This window comes from Miscanthus floridulus, chromosome 7 (genome assembly GCF_019320115.1).
Source record: "Miscanthus floridulus cultivar M001 chromosome 7, ASM1932011v1, whole genome shotgun sequence".
Taxonomy (NCBI): domain Eukaryota; kingdom Viridiplantae; phylum Streptophyta; class Magnoliopsida; order Poales; family Poaceae; genus Miscanthus; species Miscanthus floridulus.
In genome coordinates this window covers 123,276,430-123,297,590 of record NC_089586.1, presented here as the reverse complement: position 1 = coordinate 123,297,590, position 21,161 = coordinate 123,276,430, and the positions used below count along the sequence as shown (strand labels likewise).

Genomic DNA, 21,161 nt, shown 5'->3' with positions numbered 1-21,161 from the left:
TCCTTTGTGCGTTAGATTAATAGAAACATTTTTCTAGGCACAAAGGGTTAATTGGGCTAACCGTATACTTTAATTATTACAAGAAAATTTAGAATTAGCACAATTCACCCCCCCTCTTGGGCATCTTGATCCTTTCAAGGGGTTAGGGTTTGGTGTTGGAGAAGGAACGAGAGCACGAGAGAGAAGTATGGGAGTAGTTGGGACGCGAGACAAGGGAAGTGCGGGAGTAGTTGGGCCGCGAGACAAGTGGATGGGCTGATACAGCGGTCGTGGTGGGTTGGCTGGGCGGAAACCGTAGTCGCGCCGGGTCCAGGGGCAATTTTAAGTGGTTTAGAGAGTTAAGAGACTGCGCGTGTCTGGTTTTCGAGTTAGAGGGCTAGAAACAAACTGCAGCCATAGTTGGAGGGCAAAAATGTACTTTTTTGATATTGTTTAAACACTCATTTTCAAAATAGTTTTATGGGTGAAGCTGTTTTCTCCTCCCCTCACAAAGACATGAGTGGAATGAAGATGAAAAAAGTAGCTTATCCCATCTCTCCTCATTTCTCTCTCATCCATACATGAAGTTGTTGGTGAAGCTATTTTACCAAATAGTTTTTCAAAATAACTCAGCTTTCACCTAAAAAATTGCTTATAAAATTATTTAAAAAAACAATTTTACTAGTGAAGCTGAGCTGTGCCAAACAAGACCTGAGCCTAGGCGAATGGAGGTCCACGGCCATGGCGGAGTGGGAGACGCGGAGTAGCGGCTGTGTGTTGTCGTGGAGCTTCAGGGTCGCGTCGCCTAGGCTATGCCGCACCCGCACGTGCTACAACCTGTGCTCTATAGCCCGCGCTCTCGATGTGCCGCCGGTGCACCGCGCCTCCTTGCACCATGGAAAAGAGGAGATAAAACAAGAGAGGTAGATGAATGGAAGAGAAGATAGAATAAGAGAGAGACGGAGAGATAGATCGAGCTATCGTGGGAGAGAGGTAAGATGAGTGATTACTTGGAGAAAGATAAGGATGGATGAATACAGGATGCATGCGTCTGGGTCGCCATCCGAGAAAGATCACTGCGTTTATCGTCCGGCATCCTCTTTTGCCAAGCGAAAGTTTCGAGTAAGAGGAGCGTGCGCCTTAAAAATTTTCTTAGATGTTTCCACCGCGTCAGACTAAGATATCTGCATGTGAAAACTGATTTTTTAAATAAGATTGCTTAAGTAAGCCTCCACTATAAACATAGATATTTTTATAGATAAACATCTTAAGTAGGCACATTTAGAAATCAACATTTATAACAATTACGTCTTAAGACACTCGCTGCGGCTGGCTTAGGAGAACCATCAATGAAAATGAAAATGAAAATAGATCTACATTTACGCTTGGACATAGGCCTACACTTCATTTTGGTCATGTTCGCTTCTCTTATAATCCGTACTTTTCAGCTTCTTTTTTCAGCCGAAACAGTGTTTCTCTCACAACAAATCATCCAGAACAGTGTTTTTGCTTCAGCGAAGCGAACGGAGCCTTTGTTGTGGCATATATTATTTGTGTACCACAAGTAGCTCGATCTACTGTACTAGTAAATAGTAATAGTGACATGAACAATATGGTACGAGGTGAAGCCTAAACCCTGAAAGCTTCATAAAAGAGGTCTAAGTCTGACGGAAAAAAGTTAAACCACATCGCAAGAATTTATTTGATGCAGTAGAGTACATGTATACTTCCTCCGTCCCTAAAACAACAGTATAGCATTACGGTTCAGGTTGGTCAAACTTATTAAATTTAACTAAATTGATAGAAAAATAGCAATATTATATCTTCAAATAAGTTTGTTATAAAAATATATTTAGTGATGCATTTAATGATACTAATTATGTATCATAATAAATATTAATATTTTTTATATATTCAATTAAAATTTAATTATTTGACTGCTCGAGAAGTAAGAACGACAGTTTCATGTCAGGAAGAAGAAAGAAAGAAAAAATACCGATGGTAACTATAGTATACGTGACGTTGGTCACAGACGCCAGCGCACAGCCAGACACAACACAAGACCGCACCACGCATTACGCGCCCCCGGATTTTCGAGGAAGTCAGTCCGCTTCCGCTCGGCTCACTCACCCGCCAATCTTTACGTGCTCGAGAAGCCTTTCCCCATTCCATTCCCCCCGTCTGCGCACGACCTCCGATCCGCATCCCGGATCCATCCCAGCCGCCCGCCGGCTCTGCCACTGCCACCCTTCCCCCGGCTGGGAGATCCCCTTCGCCTGGGCTCCTCCTTCCGATGGCAACCACGGCCTCGCCCACGGCCCCGGCCTTTTCCTCCCCTCCTCTCTAGATCGCGACGAAACGAACTCCCCCCCTCCTGCTGCCCGGAGCGAAGCGGGCTGAGGGGCCTGTCGGCCTGATCGGTCCCTCGGTTCTGGCGGTCGGGGCAATGCTGCATGCATCGAGCTGCTGCTGATCACGACTGGTGAGTCCTTTCGCTCCGATCCGCTTGATTGATGGCGTTTCGGGACGCTTTCCGCGGTTACTTCCCGTGCGCGCGGCTCAATTTGGGTTCTGTGCGGTCAGACGTGTCGGATTCTGCTTGGTTGGTGTGTTCTTGCGCCCCAATTTGTGCCGTGTGGCGTTGGCGGAGCTTTGTTGATGGTGGTTGCTCCAGGGCTTTGATGTGCTTGTGGATTAGTGAATATTTTTATGCTGGAACCTTTGTGCTTGCTGTGCGTTTCGTGTGAGGCGAAAAAGGTTCGGTTCAGGCGTTCAGCTTAACCATGTATTGGAATTTCTATTCTGACGGCTTTAGCAGAGCAATTTTGTAGTACTTGTTATTAATGGTCCCAATTTAGTATGATCGTTCCGATTTCGTTGGGATTGGGTTTTTTTTTTGGTGGGGATTTTGTTTCTCTCTCCATAACTCGGTCTCTATGTCTACTTTTATATAGTACGTGGTAAATACACGGGGAATCCATGGTCAATGTACGAGTTCTTAGTTCTTACACAGGTTTAGAGCCCGCTAATGGTTTATAATGTGAATTTAATGGTGGGAATTACTATTTTGGGTACATAGCTGTAATCAGTGAAACTTGGATAAGCTTAATTTTGCAAACGACTCTGCTTTGTGCTTGATCCTTCTGTTGTTCTCAGTTTTGCCTAAGGACAGGTTTCTTAGTTCTTACATAACACTGGCTCTCAGTTCATTTTATCTTCTAGGAGCAACTGGTTCTGTGGTTTGTTGCTGAGAAACTCACTAAAAATGTCTTGTGGTACCGTTTGCATGCATGATGCATGATTGACTAGTTCTGCCTAACCAATCTATTCGTATCAAGAGCATGGGATTTTGGTATAATGCAAGAATTCACTTTTTACTACAAAGTTCATTGTCTAACACAAGATTGAGATTGTGGAAACAAGGATTATGCAACAATCCTTGTTCCTTGGGTAATTACATGTTGATTTCGCTCTGCATTCTCTTTTATCAACTATTCAACATTACGTTCTTGATTTAGTGATTCATAAATGCATCTAATCAAACCTTCACTGATTTGGACCTAGTTATTAAAGTGTGATCATTAAACCGATGTACAATGACCAAACACCCGCACATAGCTATGTTTTGTTTCATCTTGCAATAATTTGTATGTAATCAACCACATCCTTTTGTTTGTCTCCTTTTTATTCAGAATGTCAATTTTTCGTTTGTTTACCCAGAATTAGTCATCACATGTGTTATAACATTGTGTATCTTTGTTTGTTCTGGGATTGATGGAATTGATTATAATCCTATGAATTTATAATTTTGAATTCACTTGCAGAATATAGGTTTTAATACTTGCGTGTTTATATTGCTACGAGCTTTGGATGAAGTTTGCACTTATCTATGGAAGTGGACGACTCACATGACACTCTAGTTAATAAAAGTGAAGAGAATGACTTTGAAAAGAAAGGCACTTCTGATCCTGTGGTTTATCAACTAGTTCGGGTAAGTTCTTAGTTAATTACATGCTTTGCCGGCCACATGTTAATATAGAAAACATAGCAGGACATTTCTAGATGCTTACTCGCTTTGAGAAACACTTGCTTTAAATATGTTCAGGTTGAAGGTGATGGAACACTTGTTCCTGCTACAGAGGATGATGTTTTGCAGTTTGAACATTTCCTTCATAATGAGAAGGTTGATCTTCCTCCTATTGAAGATGTAGGCCATGTGGAAGAGTTTTTCAACAATGATTGCATGTTACTGAAGAAGCCTGACTTGGAAGGTGATGCCAATAGAATTATTCAGCTATGAATTACTATTTTGTTACATATTTTATTTTGGGTATCACTTCTATTTCTACAGAACAGGACTTTATGCTGTCTCATTAGAATACTGCCTGCTAGCCTAGAAATTCACAAGATTCCTTTATTAATTCAACTTCTTTGACTTCGATTGATGTTTACTGTTTACTGAACTTATGTAGATGGATCTTCCAAATTGGAGACTGTAGAAGTACACACACAAAAATTGGGCACCAACTTAGAGGTATATTGTTTGTCTCTTGTTCGGCATAACTATCTTATCTGCCATAATATGTCAGTGCTACTAGATAGTGCTTTTTTGTAGAATTTTGAGTTGAGAGTTCAATTTGCCTTGCTTCAATAAATTTTGCTATATATAATGTTAAATTTAATTGAAACTACTTTTGTACATATTCAAGTCAACTCAACTTTAAGATCAACATAATTGCACAGGAAAACAGATTACAGTCATTCGATGATTCCCTTAGTCCTTCCTCAGAGTGTAGAGTTATTCACAGTCAGCATTCAGATAAATTGCTTCCAGAACAAGGGGACAACGTCACTCGACAGGACAATGCTTCAACTGAGACTACAAAATCGACAGTGTTAAATGACTCTTGCAGTGCTGAAAAAGACAAGGCTGATGCCTGCTCAAGACCTGTTTGCGACACATCTACAGACCCATCTGTTTCTGGAGTTAATAGTTCCATGCCTGATTTTTCCATATTAAGAGGAGAAGTCTGTTTGGATGATCTTACTATTAGAGAACTTCAGGAGGCATTTAGAGCCACATTTGGCCGGCAGACTACTGTCAAAGACAAGATATGGCTCAAAAGACGGATTACAATGGGCTTGACTAATTCCTATGATGTTCCAAGTTCAGGTTGTGTAGTTAAAGACTGCAAAATTGTTGGCAGGGATACCAAAAAAGATATATCAGCCATGGATGAAAGAGCTAAGACTGGGCTTAGAGCTACTTCTCTAGTTATATATCCAGGAAACGAAGGGGACTCACCATCTAGCTCTTACTATCAGAGCGAGGACCAGCAAGATTCTTCCAAGAGAGTTAAAAGAGTACAAATCCATAATGATGAACCACAAGGAAATCTGCTAGGCGAGCAATGCACTAACAAGCGAACTAAAAAGCCAACAAAAAGATACATAGAGGAGCTATCAGACATTGAGACTCATGACTCCACTGTAAAAATTTCTTCACCAGCAAAAAGGCCTGCACATGATGAAGTGTTAATGAAACTGCGGGTTGCACCTTTCAATGAGGCTGATTCTCTGGGCACAATCTATCCTACTAGAAAGGATACCCTTGGAGGATTTAGTGTACATGTTCCTTACGTTTCAAGGATGAGAAGGGGGCGCCCTAGGAAGGCCTTCATTTCATTTGTGGTAATAATCTACGTATGAATCATTTGTTTTAACAGTTTTGGCCAATTTGATGGTCCTTTATTATTATCATGAAACAAGACAGATGTCGAATTATGTCCATTCCTTATCTCTTTTACTGAAGTGCCTTCAGCTAATACTGCACCATTAGCCAGCTTTATTTCTCAGAATGATAATCACTTGCACAAAGTTTTTTGGTTTAATTCGGCTCTGTAATTTTCAACATGCCCCATCAATAAGACAAAAAAACATACCCTAACTTTCTTTTCAATATTCTAGCCCTAGTTCCAATATGGTATCTTTTGTTCTTTTCTTCATCCAAAACCTATCTCATTTTGATTACCCTTAAAACCCTGTATGCATTTTTTGATGTGGTTGTAGGCATTTGATATTCATGATTGGTATGAAAGGCTTGCTGTGCCATGCTCCAAACTAAAATGGATGTAGTAAATTGGGACATACATTATTGGACATTTTTGGTTGTCTTGTATTTCCTTGCTAAACTTGTTCTCGCTACCTTTTATAACAGGATAAGGAACCCTCAGTTGAACCTAAAGGGATTCAGACAGCAGTTGAGATGATATTAGCGAAGGATGGTGACAAGGGAAACCACCTGAGGAAAGCACCTGAAGTTCCACTAAAGGTACGCCATATGCCTTTTTCATGTTTACAAATTGACGCAAGTAAATGCAAGCTTTAGAAGCTAAGCAAGTAAATGGAAATGTAGAAGCAGTTGCAGGTTTGCATGTTCCGCACATGTATTAACTTGTTTTCCCTTCTCCACCATGTTCTGTACATGTATTAACTCGGTTTTCCTTCTCAACCCACTGTCAGGTAAGTTCTGAGAAAGGGCATATAGAAGCAGTTGATAGTAAAGGGGTTCGAAACCTACAAGCAAAGGTTTACAGTGCTGTTGCCAAGCCTAAAATAAAGCGGGGTTTAACGCGGAAGCATCATCGAGCGTGGACATTGTGTGAGGTCGTGAAGCTGGTTGATGGTGTGGCTCGGTTCGGAGCTGGCAAGTGGTCTGAGATTAGAAAACTGTCTTTTGCCTCATATTCTTACCGCACTTCAGTGGATCTCAAGGTGTGTTTGCTTGTACAGCTGAAACTTACTGCGATTTCATTTTCCAATCAAACATTGAAACCTGCTGTTTATTCAGGACAAATGGCGTAACCTGATCAGAGCAACCAAGACACAGCTTCCGGCACAAAAAGACGTAATCACTTGTCCCTCTTCAAGGCACATGAGCACTGTTATTTATTTTGTTATTTATCTATTCCCATCGTTTATCCTGCATTTATTTGCTTCCTGATGTTTGATTGTTCCTTCAACTCTTCTTAACAGGGTGCCTGTCCGCGGAAGATTAACCCTTGCATCATACCAATACCACCATCCATTTTGTTGCGAGTGAAGGAGCTAAACGAGCTGCAGTTGCAAGGGGGTGGCTTCACAGCCCCTGTCAAGTTCTCTGGGCAGGACAGCAAGGTTCTACAGGGAAAAGGGTCAGGTTTTTTGTGATCCTTGTCATGCAGATATAGAGGAGGGTAAAGGAAAGCACTAGTTAGTTAGGTGTACGCTTCTGGACGATGTGGTATATATGGGTAAATATTATACAAAGTTGGTGTAGCCACGCTATCCATCGTATTGTTCTCTACACCCTCAATGCACGTTTTCTCCTGTGCTGGAACATGTGTAAATCAGCCGTCCAGAAAATATTGCTATATTATCTTTGTAAAGGGCAGACGTCTCTGTGGCACAAGGACCAGTTAAAGAACGTGTCAGGAGGACCTAATTTAAGAGCACATGTAAATCTAGCTAATAAGAGGAAAATGAGAGTAAATCTAGCACATGTATTTGCGATGCATTACAATGGGAACTCCTAATTCCCTTGTAAATACAGGTCTCTGGTTTCATTTGTGCTTTATAATAAATTGCTTTGGCAAAAGGCAACGTTTCCTCCGGCGCATAAATGGTTGATTCATGCGCACTGTTGGAGCAATAGGAATGTCTGATTACATCAAACTAAACCAAAGTAATAGTAACCACAAAGTAGCTGAGTTAAACAGAACTTTCATACCTACAGTTACATGCGTTCAGTTAATTATGAAAGAACACAGCTCCAAGCTGCAGGTATCTGGCAGACACACAAAAATTCTATTCGCCAAAGAAACCACCGGGCGTGTGAGTGGGGAGAGTTAGATACAAATTACCACTTCTAAGCGAGCAACACATTTACCAGCAGTTGATAGATGTAAGAATAAAGCTCTCATACTATAAACCTTGAAATGGAATCAAGCAGAAATTTACTCTCAGCCAAAGGATCCACCCTCTCCACCTTGGCCACAGTGTTCTTCACTCGTCGCTCGTCGCCGTATTGTTCTTCCTTCACTTTTAGCCTCAACAAATAATTCTGATACAAGCAATGGATCAAGACAGCTGTGTAGCGAGGATCTTCGTTCTCTTTAAACATGTTGAGCTCTCGTGCTGAGCAACCAAGTAGCTCCTGTCCAGCCTCTTGAAATGCTGTCGCAGAAGTTGTTCCCGTGTGATCTTGAATGTTCAACTGCAGGAGATACCTGTAATCACACTCTGGAAACTCTTGATTGCACTTGTCACATAGCCAGTTGCCTGAATCAGACTTTGTCACCTTTTTACCACATTGCCTGTCTCCAACCACATTGGGGCAAGCTGTGTAGCAGAAGGGGTCGGTTTTGATGAATGTAACAGCAGCCTTCACCGTGACCCAATCGGGTTTGTCCCCCATTCCAAGACCATCATCCTTTATCTGTGCTATTGTCTTTCGGATCTCATTCCTTGATGCTGAAGGAGTAAAATCCCTGGATATGGACTGAGTAGAAGCATCTCTTCCTCCACAATCAAACCACTGCCTGAGAGAATGAGCCTCAGCAAGATCAGGGTTTATGAGGAGTTGAGATGAAGAAATTGTGCCAACAGACTTCCCACTGTAATCATTGACTTTTCCAGCTTTGACAGCCAGTACAGGAAACGCCCCGCATTCAACCATTTCTTGCAGCTGCAAGCCTTCTCTGTTGCAGAAGTCACCCCACATGGTAAGCTCAACACTTCGACCAGACATATCCTTCAGGGTGATGGTCCTTTTCTGAGCTTCCATACCATTTTTCCTCTGTATTGTAGTACTAGGGTTGACAGATGTAACAACACCAATGACATCAACAATAGCATTGTTCTCTGAATCTTCAATTTTATCAATAGAAGAGAAGCTAAACCGCTGGGCAGGAATAGAACTGTTCTCATCAAGACAAAGTTCAATAGTCGACTGAAATTCCAAGAAAATCTCCCACTCATTATTCAGATGGTTGTAGTCCTTCCTTGCGGGTTTCAAGTTTCCTCTAGATACCACATAGACCTTACCAACTTCCACAACTTCATAGAAGCGATCAACAAGAGTATTGAAACATGTAGCCCGAATCTCACCACCATCAGAATCAAGCAGGTCAAAAGAGAACACTTTGCCATCACCTTTTGCATTATGGTACCGGCGGATCTCTCCTTTGGCAGCTACTCGACCCTTGATAGCCCAGCGGCCCTGATAAGGATTTAGAGTAGATATGGGGGTTATTCTAGCAGGAGCATCGTTTTTCATGATTGTGCCATGGTTTCTGTACTTGGGTGCAGGGCGATAGGATGGCTGTACTGTTGGTTGGAAGACGTCACTTGGCCTAGGGACCATGTTCAAAGAGTTCCCTGCCATCGATCTCTGGATTACTTGAGCATTGTCAGAGGGCCTTGCCACTTTGTTCAAAGCACTCCCTGCCATTGAACCATTTTGAGGTGCTCCATTAAACTGGTCTTCTCTCATGGAATTAGAATCTCCAGAATCAGGAGGTAGTGCTGGATTTCCAATAATCTCACACTCTGCAGCAAGAACCTCCATGTTCAGAATAACAATAGCCCTGTGATAACAATCAGCTTATCAGAAGAGCAAATAGAAACCTGAAAATCCGTGCATAACCACAGCACAAGAAGTAAAGTACAATGATCAAATCCCATCACATGATACGATCAACAAACTAGAACCTAACTGACTCCAAACATGACAGCTGCCTAGCAAATATTCAATTCATAACAAAACGAAGGCATTAAAACTGCATACAGGAATGCCTCACCATTCAAATGGACATAAGTGGTCACTGACCATTAGTCGCAAGGCCAGATACCGGAGCACAGAGATGCTAGCTTTTTTATCATCAAGAAATTTCTAATTGATTCATGGCTGGTGAGCGCCAATTTGGTTAGAAACATAACCATTATCCCAAATTTCTACGGCTGATAAGCCGGCTGATTTGTTGGGAGAGAAAAACACTGTATGTGGCTGATAAGACAACAGCTGGACAGCTAGATACCAAACCATAGACATGCTACGATTTCATCATGAAGAAGAAAATTCTGGTCCATTCATGGCTGGTGAGCACCAACTTGAACATAACTACTATGATGGTTTAGTCTATTCTGACAAAAAAAATAAGAGGCAAGTATAGACTCAATTCAATCAGCAACACCGTTCATGAGGACCAATTAAAATGATGGAGCAAACAGATCCACTGAACCAAACATTAACGGAATGCATGAATACATACGCTGGCAATTCGAACTGCAGGCCAAGCCATAAGCCAACAGCCAATCAAACGGAATGCAACTCTCACGCACCAACCAGATGGAACTAACAAGCACATAATCGCAGGTACCGAACAAATTGGACCCAATTTCTTATGCCTCGCAGGCCTGAGGGGAGATATACTTTCTGTTCCAGTTGGAGCCGACGTCGTTGACGATGTAGTCGAGAAGCTGCACGACCGAGCCGCGGCGGACGACGCCGGAGCGCGCGAGGTCGAAGAGCTGCGAGGCGAAGAGCGCGTGCCCCGTGGCGACGCCATCGGAGATGATGGCGCGGAACCTGAGCCTGGAGCCCCCAGTGACCGCGATGCTCCGGAGGTCGACGACCTGCACCACCGGCTTGAGGTTGGTGTCTCCCGCCATCGCCGCCGCCACGGCGTTCGGGGTCAGCTTCGCCCTCGCCATCGCAGACTCGGAGCGACGGCGACCCTACCCACCACCTCCTCCTCCTCCTCCCGGCCTCGATCTGTGGGAGCGGTTGGACGACAAGCGTGCGGGACGAAGGCGAGGAGGAAATTGATTGATTCGAGCGTTCGAGTGTTCGAGGTGGGGGCTGAAATGAGGGGAGGGGCAATGGTACAGGACACGGGGAGAGGCGGTTCGATGGCGTCGCGCCTTCTTCCGGAAGAAGGGGAAAAAAAAAGTCACGCTGATGGCTGGTGCTTGGATAGAATAGAAGTAGCCGTCGGATCGGAAGTACGATGGGTGCATCGAACGGCAGGTATTGCGCGCTGACGTCACGGGTGCGCAGGCCGCAGCTCTTCTGGACCGAGCTACAGTAGGCAGTGGAAGGGGAAGGCTGAAGCCGGTGCGGTGAGAAGTGAACTCCGGCAACTGTATCGACTATCGACAAAAAAAAAGTTAAGCGCGTGTTTAGTTTTAGGAAGTTGGAATTTGGGCTACTGTAGCACTTTCGTTTTTATTTGGCAATTAGTGTTTAATCATGGACTAATTAGGCTCAAAACGTTCGTTTCGCAATTTCCCACCAAACTGTGTAATTAGCTTTTTTCCGTCTACATTTAATGCTCCATGCACGGGCCGCAAACATTCGATGTAATAGGTACTGTAGCACTTTTTGAAAATTTAGGGTGGAACTAAACAAGGCGTTACTCCCTCCGTGTAAAGGAGAATGAGCTGCTACTACAGTCTTGGTGATGCGGAAGTGGAACCTAAATTAAAGTCGTGACTTTCTAAGCGTCGAGCATGTAGCTTGCAACAAATCTTGCAAAATACACATTAGCGAACCCAAGGAACCGATCGGTTCCAGACTGTTTGGCTCCGTCTGAAACTGATTTGTTGCGAGAGAAAAATACTGTTCTACGGCTGATAAGTTCAAACGAACAGGAACGAATGAACTCATCACCAAGAGTGTAAGAACTTCAGGACAGAGTCGGGGTTTAGGCAAATTGGGAGAACAGTATGTTTACTGAACAAATGGAGTCAAAATAATGAAGCTGTTAAAGCAGTTGCCTCTGCGTCCTGATCGGGGGCGCCCAACCCTAATAGGTTGGTGGGCCTCTGTCGCACAGCACATATAAAGATAGGTGGGGATCACGACTCGAGTCACGAGGTTGGTCTGAGCCGCCATGATCCCACCGATAGAAACCCTAATCCGATCTACAGTGTGCTGCCAGCGACGGGATGCCCCACCACACCGTCATCGCCTCTGCAGGGTCTCCACCGGTCCACTGGATCGCCACCTCGCCTCCTCACCACCGTGTCGAGCACCGACGTCCACGAGGCGACATCCAGGACGAACTTGGCGTCTACGTTGTTGCGGCCCAACTACGCTAAGGCGAGGAGCCTTACCCGGATCTACGGTTACACAGAAAGGTACACCACGATTCTCACAATGGTATCAGAGCGAGGTTGCCAGTGTGTAACCCTAACCCTAACCGGGTAAAAGCAAAGAGAAAAGGGACCGGGGGTGGCGGACGTCACTGGAACCCCGGTCACCACCGCCACTGCGTAGGGAAAAGATGTCGCACCGCCGTTCTCACCGGCGCACGGCAAGAACAGAACAGATCTAGTTCGGATCTGAGAAAAGGAGTAAAAGAAAAGAAGAACAGTGGTTCCCCAACCCTAACGCTAACTGGGTGAAGGGGAAGAACAACAGTGAACACGATTCGGATGAACTAACCCATCCTCATCCCAATCGAAATCAAAACCGTGAAAAAAAATCAAAAGAAAAGGTTCAACCGAACCCTAACCCTAACTCGAATGAAGAAGGGGAAGGGAAGCGATTCGTATGAACTCCAAAAAGAAAAAAAAATCAAAAGAAAAGTGCAAATCCCGAAACCATAACCCTAGTACCTCAATCGGTTGAATCCGTAGAAAGAAGCAGATTCAAAAGAAAAGAAGGGGAAGAGGGGAAGGGGATAATCTCGCAGATCTCGAATCAAACCAAAAGAAAACCCGAATTGGAGATCTCGAATCAAACCAAAAGAAAACACAAATAGGATTCAACTAAACCCTAACCCTAACTCGCATGAAGAAGGGGAAGAGAAAGATTCGGTATAAATAGAAAAGAACCGATCAAAAGAAGATCCAAACCCTAATTCCCCACACCAGTTTGGAAAAGAGAAGAATAACTCAAATCTGAAGGGGAAGAAGAAAAGGAAGAGAATAGAAAGAGACCTCGCTGTGCATCGGGCGAACCCTTCACCGGCGCGGGAGAAGAGGGCCGAGCCGGGGGGGGCGAGATGTTTCTGCCGGGCTCGGCCAAGGGGGCGCGCGCGACCAAGGCTGCTCGACGACGGCGTGCTCACCCATTGGGGAGCACGCGCGCCGGCGAGGGGGCCGGCGACGGCGCCATGGCTGCCGCTCGCTCGCTGCGTCCACTGTTTCGCCGCTCGTCTCACTCGGTCACGGCTGGTTGCGCTGAGGTAGAGAGAGGAGAGAGCGGCGAAGAAGAGAGAGAAGCAGAGAGTGCGAATGGCCTAGGGTTTCCGATCGGAGGCCGCGGCCGTGGTTTTGTTCGCGCGAAATCGACGCGCGGCCGTCGATCTCCATCGGACGCCCGAGATTGAACGGGCCAGCGATGCGGCCTACGCGGGCGCGCGCGGTCGAGCGGCTTTGCCGGCCCAGGCCCAGGTGCGACCTGGGTACGGTCGGGCGTCGCACAAGGCAGATGGGCCGGGCTGTTTTGACGGCCAGGCCGAAAGAATAGTGAGCATTTGAGTCATTTTTTTGTTTTTCATTTTCCAGTAAAGGTTTTATTTCCTGAAAATTGATTAATGGCTTAAATAAAATAGAAAAAGTATTTTTTCTCTGTGGGTAAAATTGAAGAAATTGAGTATACGTTTTCCACTGCTAAAGAAATGGTTTATTCTCTAGTTAATTTGTACCAACGTGATATTTAATTGGAGAAAAAAAAGTTTTTTCGCTGCTAAAGAAATTGTTTATTCTCCAGTTATTTTAAACCAATGTGGTATTTAATTAGAGAAAAAGAGATTTGACATGATTATGATGTTGTTATTTTCTGACCAACGTTGTTAATAACAATATCATGATTTTAATGATTTATGCATTAATTTTACTCCCCCCAACCGTGATGTAGAATTAGTGTATGAGAACAGTTGTAAAAGTTAATGATTTATGCATTAATTTTATTTCTGTCCAACGATGATGTAGAATTAGTGTATACGAACAATTGTATGTTTTGATTTTGACCAACGTTGGAATCAAGGCATGCAAATGGTGTTATTTTTATGTTAAGAAAAGGTTTGTCCTGGTTTTCATCTTGTCTAGGGTGAACTAGGTAGTTATCTCACCGTGTTCCACTGAGTCTATGGCACCGGTGAGGAAGACAAATGAGGCTGATGTCGTTTAGGCAACTAAAGAGAGGGATTTTAAATCCCAAAAGATGTTATATGCCCTTGAGCATAGGAAGTGTGTCACTGCCAACAAGAAATGTTTAACTGTGATAAAGAACACGATTGAGCCTGTAATTGTGGGCTCAATTCCAGAGTGTGACACGGTCATCGAGTACCTCGATACAATAAAGAGTCAGTTCACTGGCTCTTCAAAGACATATGCTACCCAGCTGATAAAGCAGCTGGTGACAAAGTGTTACTCTAATAATGATGGCATAAGAGAGCTCGCGATGCATCGTCGAAATTATGGCACTGTTGTTTAGGCCATATTTCGAGGGGAGAATAGAAAGACTAGTTAAGAATAATATTCTTCCTCCATTAGAGCTCTCAGAATGCATAAAAGGAAAGTATGTAAAGAAAGATGACAAACGAAGCGTAGAAATTTTATAGATTATTCACATAGACATTTATGGTCATTTTCCTGTAAAGAGTGTGGATGGTTATGATTCGTTCATAACATTCACAAATGATTACTCCCATTATGGCTACATTTATAAAAGATGACAAACAAAGCATAGGAATTTTATAGATTATTCACACAAACATCTGTGGTCATTTTCCTATGAAGAGTGTGGATGGTTATGATTCGTTCATAACATTCATAAATGATTACTCTCATTATGGCTATATTTATCCAATCAAAGAAAAAACAGAAGCATTGGATAAATTTAAGATATTAAAGATTAAGATAGTCAGATCTGACCGTGGGGAGTACTATGGTCGGCATACCCTAAAAGAATGGCATAGTAGCCCAGTATTCTACACCGGGCGAACCTCAGTAGAATATAGTAGCTAAAAGAATCAATCGTACCCTGATGGATATGGTGGGCAGTATGATAAGTTACTCCACCTTACAGTTGAGCTTATGAATGGAGGCGTTAAAAACTGACATTCATATTCTCAATAGAGTACAAAGTAAGTCGATGTCCAAAACATCGTATGAGTTATGGACAGGAAGAGTACCCTCACTAAACACTTAAGTGTGTGGGGGAGCCCTGCTGAGGCTAAAGTATTTAACCTAAACATTGGGAAGTTAGATCTTAAAACAGTAAGTTGCCATTTGTTTGGCTACCCAGAAAAATCAAAAGTTTTTTGTTTTCTACTGTCCAGAGAGATATACAAAGTTTGTGGAAACGAGACACGCTGTCTTCCTAGAGGATGAATTGATGAAGGGAAGCATGGTAGCTCAAGAAATTGACCTTGAAGTGAAGCGGGTGTATGCGCCCACTCCAATGATTCATGAGCCATTTTTTTCACTACCTGCTGTCGCTGCACCGACAGTGCTAGATACTGTGGCAACAATGAATGACGATGAGAAACTTGTTCTTCAGGATCCTATAGAACCTATTGCCACATATGAGGAGGAGCAACAACAGCCTCAAACAGAAGATGTGCCAAATATGAAGGCTCCTAGAAAGTCTCAAAGAGTTAGAAAATTAGCTATTCCTGCTGATTATGAAGTGTACAATACTAAGGAATTTCAAATGGAGGATGATCCCACCTCGTTTGAAGAAGCCATGAGTAGTGATCATTCATCAAAGTGGTTTGAGGCCATGGAAGATGAAATGAAATCAATGAATGTCAATAAAGTTTAGGATTTGGATATAATTCCTAAAGGAGCCAAAACAGTAGACTGTAAATGGGTCTACAAAACAAAACTTGATTCTCAAGAGAATATAGAGAGATATAAAGCGCGACTTGTGGCAAAAGGCTTTATGCAAAGAGAAGGAATTAATTACAATGAGACCTTTTCTCCAGTCTCATGTAAAGTTTTCTTCAGAATCATAATGGCATTAATGACACATTACGATTTAGAATTACATCAGATGGATGTAAAGACGACATTTCTCAACGAAAACTTGGAGGAAAATATTTACGTGGCACAACCGAAAGGTTTTGTCATGGAAGGAAAAGAACGAATGGGATGCCGCCTAAAGAAATCCATTTATGGATTAAAACAAGCTTCAAGACAGTGGTACTTGAAGTTTGATCAGACAATAAAGAATTTTGGGTTTTAAAGAGAATGTAGAGGACAATTGTGTCTATACAAAGTTTAAGAATGGAAAGTTTATCTTTCTTGTCCTATATATGGATGATATCTTACTTGCTAGTAGTGATGTCAGTCTACTACAGGAGACAAAGAAGTTTTGTCCTCAAAACTTGATATGAAAGATCTTGGTGAAGTCTCGTTCGTTCTAGGGATCGAGATTCACCGAGATAGAAGAAAATGGGTATTAGGACTGTCACAAAAGGCATACATAGAAAGAATCTTAAAGAAATTCAGTATGCACAAATGTAGTCCCTCACCTGCTCCTATAGTCAAGGGCGACAGATATGGGGATTTTCAATGCCCTAGGAACCAATATGAGCTCAATCAAATGAAAGTGGTTCCATATGCTTCAGCTGTCGGAAGCTTACAATATGCTCAAGTATGTACGCGCCCTGACTTGGCATTTGTTACCGGGTTACTTGGCAGATTCCAGAGCAATTCTGGAACAGAACAATAAAATTAGTAAAGAAAGTCTTGCATTATTTGCAAGGAACGAAATGCCTCATGATGACGTATAGAAGATCTGATTCACTCCACATAGTGGGAAATTCAGATTCTGATTATACGAGAGATGATAAAAAATCCACAACGGGATAGTATTCACTCTCGAAAAGGGGAGCTATTTCATGGAAAAGCTCAAATACAAACCGTCACTATATTGTCCACAATGTATGACAGTTTGTAGCGTGATATGAGGCAACGGGGCAGGTGAACTGACTAAAGAAGTTCATACCCAGTTTGAAAGTGGTTGACGACATCTATAGACCACTTAAGTTATACTGCGATTATAATCTGGCAGTACAGTATGCTCACAACATAAGTCAAGTGATGCTGCCAAACACATTGACATAGAGTATTATGTTGTGATAGATAAAGTCCGGGATCAAGTCATAAGTCTTGAGCATATAAGTACAGAAAAGATGCTCGTGGATCCGTTTACAAAAGGCTTACCACCCAACGTGTTCAGAGAACATGTAGCTAGCATGGGTTTAAGGGAAAGCCTAAAATTCCTGAACAAAAGAAGACCCAAAGATAAGTATCTATTTCAGAACAGAGTAGTGTGTTGTAGCTGTTAAATCTATCGGTAATGGACCGTGACGATGAGACATGCTCTATACGCTAATCTGTAATGGAATGAACAAAAGTAAATGATATGAAATTGAAAGATGGAATGAGATCAAGGGGGAGAATGTTAGTTGATCTCCACCAATAGGCCCAACGGCCTATTGGGCCCTTATCTCTGCGCCCTGATCGGAGGCGCCCAACCCTAATAGATTGGTAAGCCCCTATCGCACAGCACATATAAAGATAGGTGGGGATCACGGCTCGAGTCACGAGATTGGTCTGAGCCGCCATGATCCCACCAATAGAAACCCTAATCCGATCTACAGTGTGCTGTCAGCGACGGGATGCCCCACCACACCGCCGTCGCCTCTACAGGGTCTCCACCGATCCACTGGATCATCACCTCGCCTCCTCACCACCGTGCCGTGCACCAGCGTCCACGAGGCGACATCCAGGGTGAACTTGGCATCTACGTTGCTGCGGCCCAACTACGCTAAGGTGAGAAGCCTTACCCAGATCTACGGTTACACAGAAAGGTACACCACGATTCTCACATTCCGATCCACCATCTTCATCGATGCATTACACAAATCAGAAAGCGATTACCACGAGCACCAACTGTGGTGTGTCACGTGTGGAACAGTATTGGGGAGCATTGGTAGAATCGTTGGAAGGAGAAAAATATGTTTTGGTGATTATGAAATATGCATAAGCTTTATAGAGAGATTTACAGAATCTGACTAACACTAAAACTACATGTGATTTACAATAGCCATGAAGAATGGTCTCCTTTTTTCCCATTTTGCTGCAAGCTCAGCCTTAACCCCATGCTGCTGATAAAGCATAATTTACCACCAGCTTCCCATCAATTCCAAAGTTCTGCAGTGTAATGTAAGAAGATGGTTAACTGCCTTCTTTGGCTGTATGCCATACAAACAGATGTGGAATCTAAACATAAGAATTGAAATCAAGGCCAGCACCTTAGGTGGCCACTATTTCCAGATGAAACCTATACTAAATCAACAAATAATTAAGTTCATGTGATAGAAATCAATCTAACTGGCAGGAATGATATAATAAACATGCCAGGACTCACGGTGGTGGTTGTTTCCAGATGAAAACCTATACGAATCATTAAATCATGAGCGGACAGTTTGGAAGAGGGGAATGCTCTATGAATTTTTAGGATAAAACCTTGCTTCATCATAAGGCAAAGGCCCCAAGTTTTATTTTTAGTTCCCAGACTTTGTGTATAGAGCATAGAACATATATTGAAACCAATTACTAAAAGAAATTCAAGTTTGGATGTTGCAAGTTGTGACAAAGTGGTACAGATACATGTGGAGATAGCATATCGAACAAAATGTATGCATAGATATCAATTTCCAAGGTAAAACTTGGTACAAGTACATATAAGTTAGAATCTTACATTATACAAGTCAATTACCAGTTCATCAGGGTTTGGCGAAAATGCACTGTTGATATAGACAAACTGTTGGCAACACAGACAACAACTCAGTAAAATTCCAGTGTCACAGATAAAATTCTCATAGAACTGACAATTATATTCCTACCAGTGTATCTTGATGAAGTTGTCGGCGAAGAAACTCTATGACCTTCAAAAACTTATCTCGTCCTGAAATCTGGTACAAGATACACAAATAACAACTTAATCAGGTTCAAGGTATGAAAACAAAGGAGAACGTCACTTAAGCCAATTTCAGGGACAGACTGCGGTAACAAGCTGATGATGACAGGATTTAACGAAATCAACCACTTGAACTAAATCCTTGTGCCAAGGTTTACTTAGTGACATACTGACATGAGGCAAAGATCATGTCTAAAGGACTAACCAGTGAAAGATTACAGTGACTTTTTCACAAAAGAGAAATAAATACTACCAATAAGAAGCATTTAAGCAACTACATGGAACTCACTCTCTCTTAGTACTACACGACACAACATATATGGATCTAGCTATTTCCTCGCATTCTCTTAGTGAACTATGTTAAAAATAACCAAGCACTCAAATTTGTAGTGAAAATCACTCTCCCCCTCTACAACCAATATAAGATTACTGTAATGTGTATACAATCTAAGAATTCTCATACTGACTGTCTGACTCCACATATTTGAGAGCCAGTAAACCTCCTCCTGGATACTATGTTCCTGAATTGCTGCTCCTTTGTCACTAACGTGAGCAAAATGTTATAAGAAACCATGAAACCTGTGTTATGGATCGACAATCTCTATCTCTCTAAATCAGAGCCAAGCTCTGCAATTTTATTGGGCCACGTCATTAGGAGATTCTGGGGCGATGGATCTTGATCGGACGGTACAAACACTTGCACATGAGCTGCATTCTAGAGCCTTCGTCCCGCCTCCACACGCACCGGCGCCGCCTAATGCCCCAGCAGCTGCGAGGGACAGTGCCATGGACGACACCCACCATATGCTCGATCAAATGACTACAAGGTTTACCTCTCTTTAGCGGACAGTTATACTTTGCATATGAAGGGCTTCTTTAACTGATAGAAAACTTTGGTCGTTGATTCATTAGAATCTACTAAACCATACCAAAGTTTCAGTCCATTTCTACGTTGAAACACCTCTCATGCTTAACTTGTAAGTTTATCTGGCATCACTGAGATCTTTCTCTGGTACATGCCTTTTTCTTGACTAAAAAACTTTGGTGGTTGAATTTTGCAGAATGAAAAAAAAATCACTGAAGATGTGCCTGGGCAGCACCATGTGAACTAGGAGGTACATATACTGTGTGTCGCACCTCTAAAATCATTTGTGTTGATCACTTGAGATTGTATTTAATGGCATACTTCTGAATAGTGATGACCTGTGTCCCCCGTGTGCTTTCAAACTCTTGCAGAGCTTCAACATCTGAGGAACTGCTTGCCTGATCAAGTGGTGGTTCAGTGTATTGATGAGAGGTTATCTGCCCTTGTAAATTGCATACAGCAACATCAATTTAGGACTGAGGTAAAAACAGCTTAGTGTTGAAAAATAGCATAGCTTTTAGTTAAGTCGGGGGTAGTATTATATTTTGATGCTAGGTAGTTATATATTATAGGATTGCTGGATTAGGACTAGCTTTGTATGGGCAACCTCAGAAGATTCTTCATCTCCCTTTACTTGCAATCACCATCTTACAAGTTTGGCCTTATAGTACACTGCTTCCACTGGTGAAGATAACTAGAAGACGAGGATGTCTGAAACCAAGAATTGCATAGCATATCTGATGTGTTTCTGATTATACTGTGATACAGCTGAGATAGCAGCTTTAGTTCGACACAAATTTACTTTCGTTGTCAAAGTTCTACAAATCAAAAGCATAAGATCAATATAACGTATATTTAAGGTCCTAATAATAAAGGAAAAATTGGAAATCATCCAGCTATACCAACCTTTAAAAAATAAAAAAACATTTTTGCTATCGTCTGGAACTCAGTATCTGAAATGATTGATAATCCGGTTTTTCAATGCTCAAACTTGCACATTTTATCAATACCTATGCATATATCAGATAATTTCGATGATAGAACTCAGAACATAAAACTCTGCAATATATCCAATAGCTTTGTTGCTGACAATTTCGTTGCCGTGGCCTGGATTGCGTTGAAGATTCAGATGTTCCATGGATTTCAGTTTGCTGATTCTATTTTAATTTATACCACATGGATTTCATCCCCCATATCCTAATCTAGGCATCTGATATTTCTGCTTATGTTTGATGAAATTTCATCAAAGGCAGTGGCCAATGATCCAGCAGAGGGGGCAGCACGGTCACACAGCTCACATTCACCTATGGCAGCGTCTCTCCTTCGAAACTT

The 21,161-nt window shown here is 42.5% G+C and overlaps 2 protein-coding genes, 1 long non-coding RNA gene and 1 pseudogene across 5 annotated transcripts; 1 reads left to right on the top strand and 3 right to left on the bottom strand.

The window, feature by feature from the left end:
* Positions 1-2,084: 2,084 nt before the first annotated feature.
* On the top strand, positions 2,085-7,548 carry LOC136467827 (uncharacterized). Of its 2 annotated transcripts, none has more exons than XM_066466618.1 (9): positions 2,085-2,461; positions 3,811-3,970; positions 4,085-4,250; positions 4,452-4,513; positions 4,723-5,670; positions 6,197-6,310; positions 6,502-6,753; positions 6,830-6,886; positions 7,015-7,548. In XM_066466618.1, exons 2-9 carry the CDS (start codon positions 3,869-3,871, stop codon positions 7,186-7,188), a joined length of 1,875 nt encoding a protein of 624 aa, XP_066322715.1. In that variant the 5' UTR covers positions 2,085-2,461; positions 3,811-3,868; the 3' UTR covers positions 7,189-7,548. The 2 variants fall into 2 exon arrangements, with proteins under 2 accessions (XP_066322715.1, XP_066322714.1); XM_066466617.1 differs by having other exon boundaries at positions 3,804-3,970.
* Positions 7,549-7,679: 131 nt separating this feature from the next.
* LOC136467826 (replication protein A 70 kDa DNA-binding subunit A-like) lies at positions 7,680-11,323 on the bottom strand. 2 transcript variants are annotated; one of them, XM_066466615.1, is made up of 2 exons: positions 10,451-11,323; positions 7,680-9,605 (listed from the first exon to the last, which is right to left on the bottom strand). In XM_066466615.1, exons 1-2 carry the CDS (start codon positions 10,729-10,731, stop codon positions 7,937-7,939), a joined length of 1,950 nt encoding a protein of 649 aa, XP_066322712.1. In that variant the 5' UTR covers positions 10,732-11,323; the 3' UTR covers positions 7,680-7,936. The 2 variants fall into 2 exon arrangements, with proteins under 2 accessions (XP_066322712.1, XP_066322713.1); XM_066466616.1 differs by having other exon boundaries at positions 10,360-10,727.
* A 7,452-nt stretch (positions 11,324-18,775) lies between these two features.
* Positions 18,776-21,101, bottom strand: LOC136467825 (uncharacterized). The gene is made up of 3 exons (XR_010761641.1): positions 20,168-21,101; positions 18,891-18,959; positions 18,776-18,808 (listed from the first exon to the last, which is right to left on the bottom strand). It is a non-coding gene; the product is annotated as an uncharacterized lncRNA (long non-coding RNA).
* A 32-nt stretch (positions 21,102-21,133) lies between these two features.
* The window catches only part of LOC136466183 (alpha-amylase type B isozyme-like), a 1,711-nt pseudogene continuing 1,683 nt past the window's right edge, over positions 21,134-21,161 (bottom strand).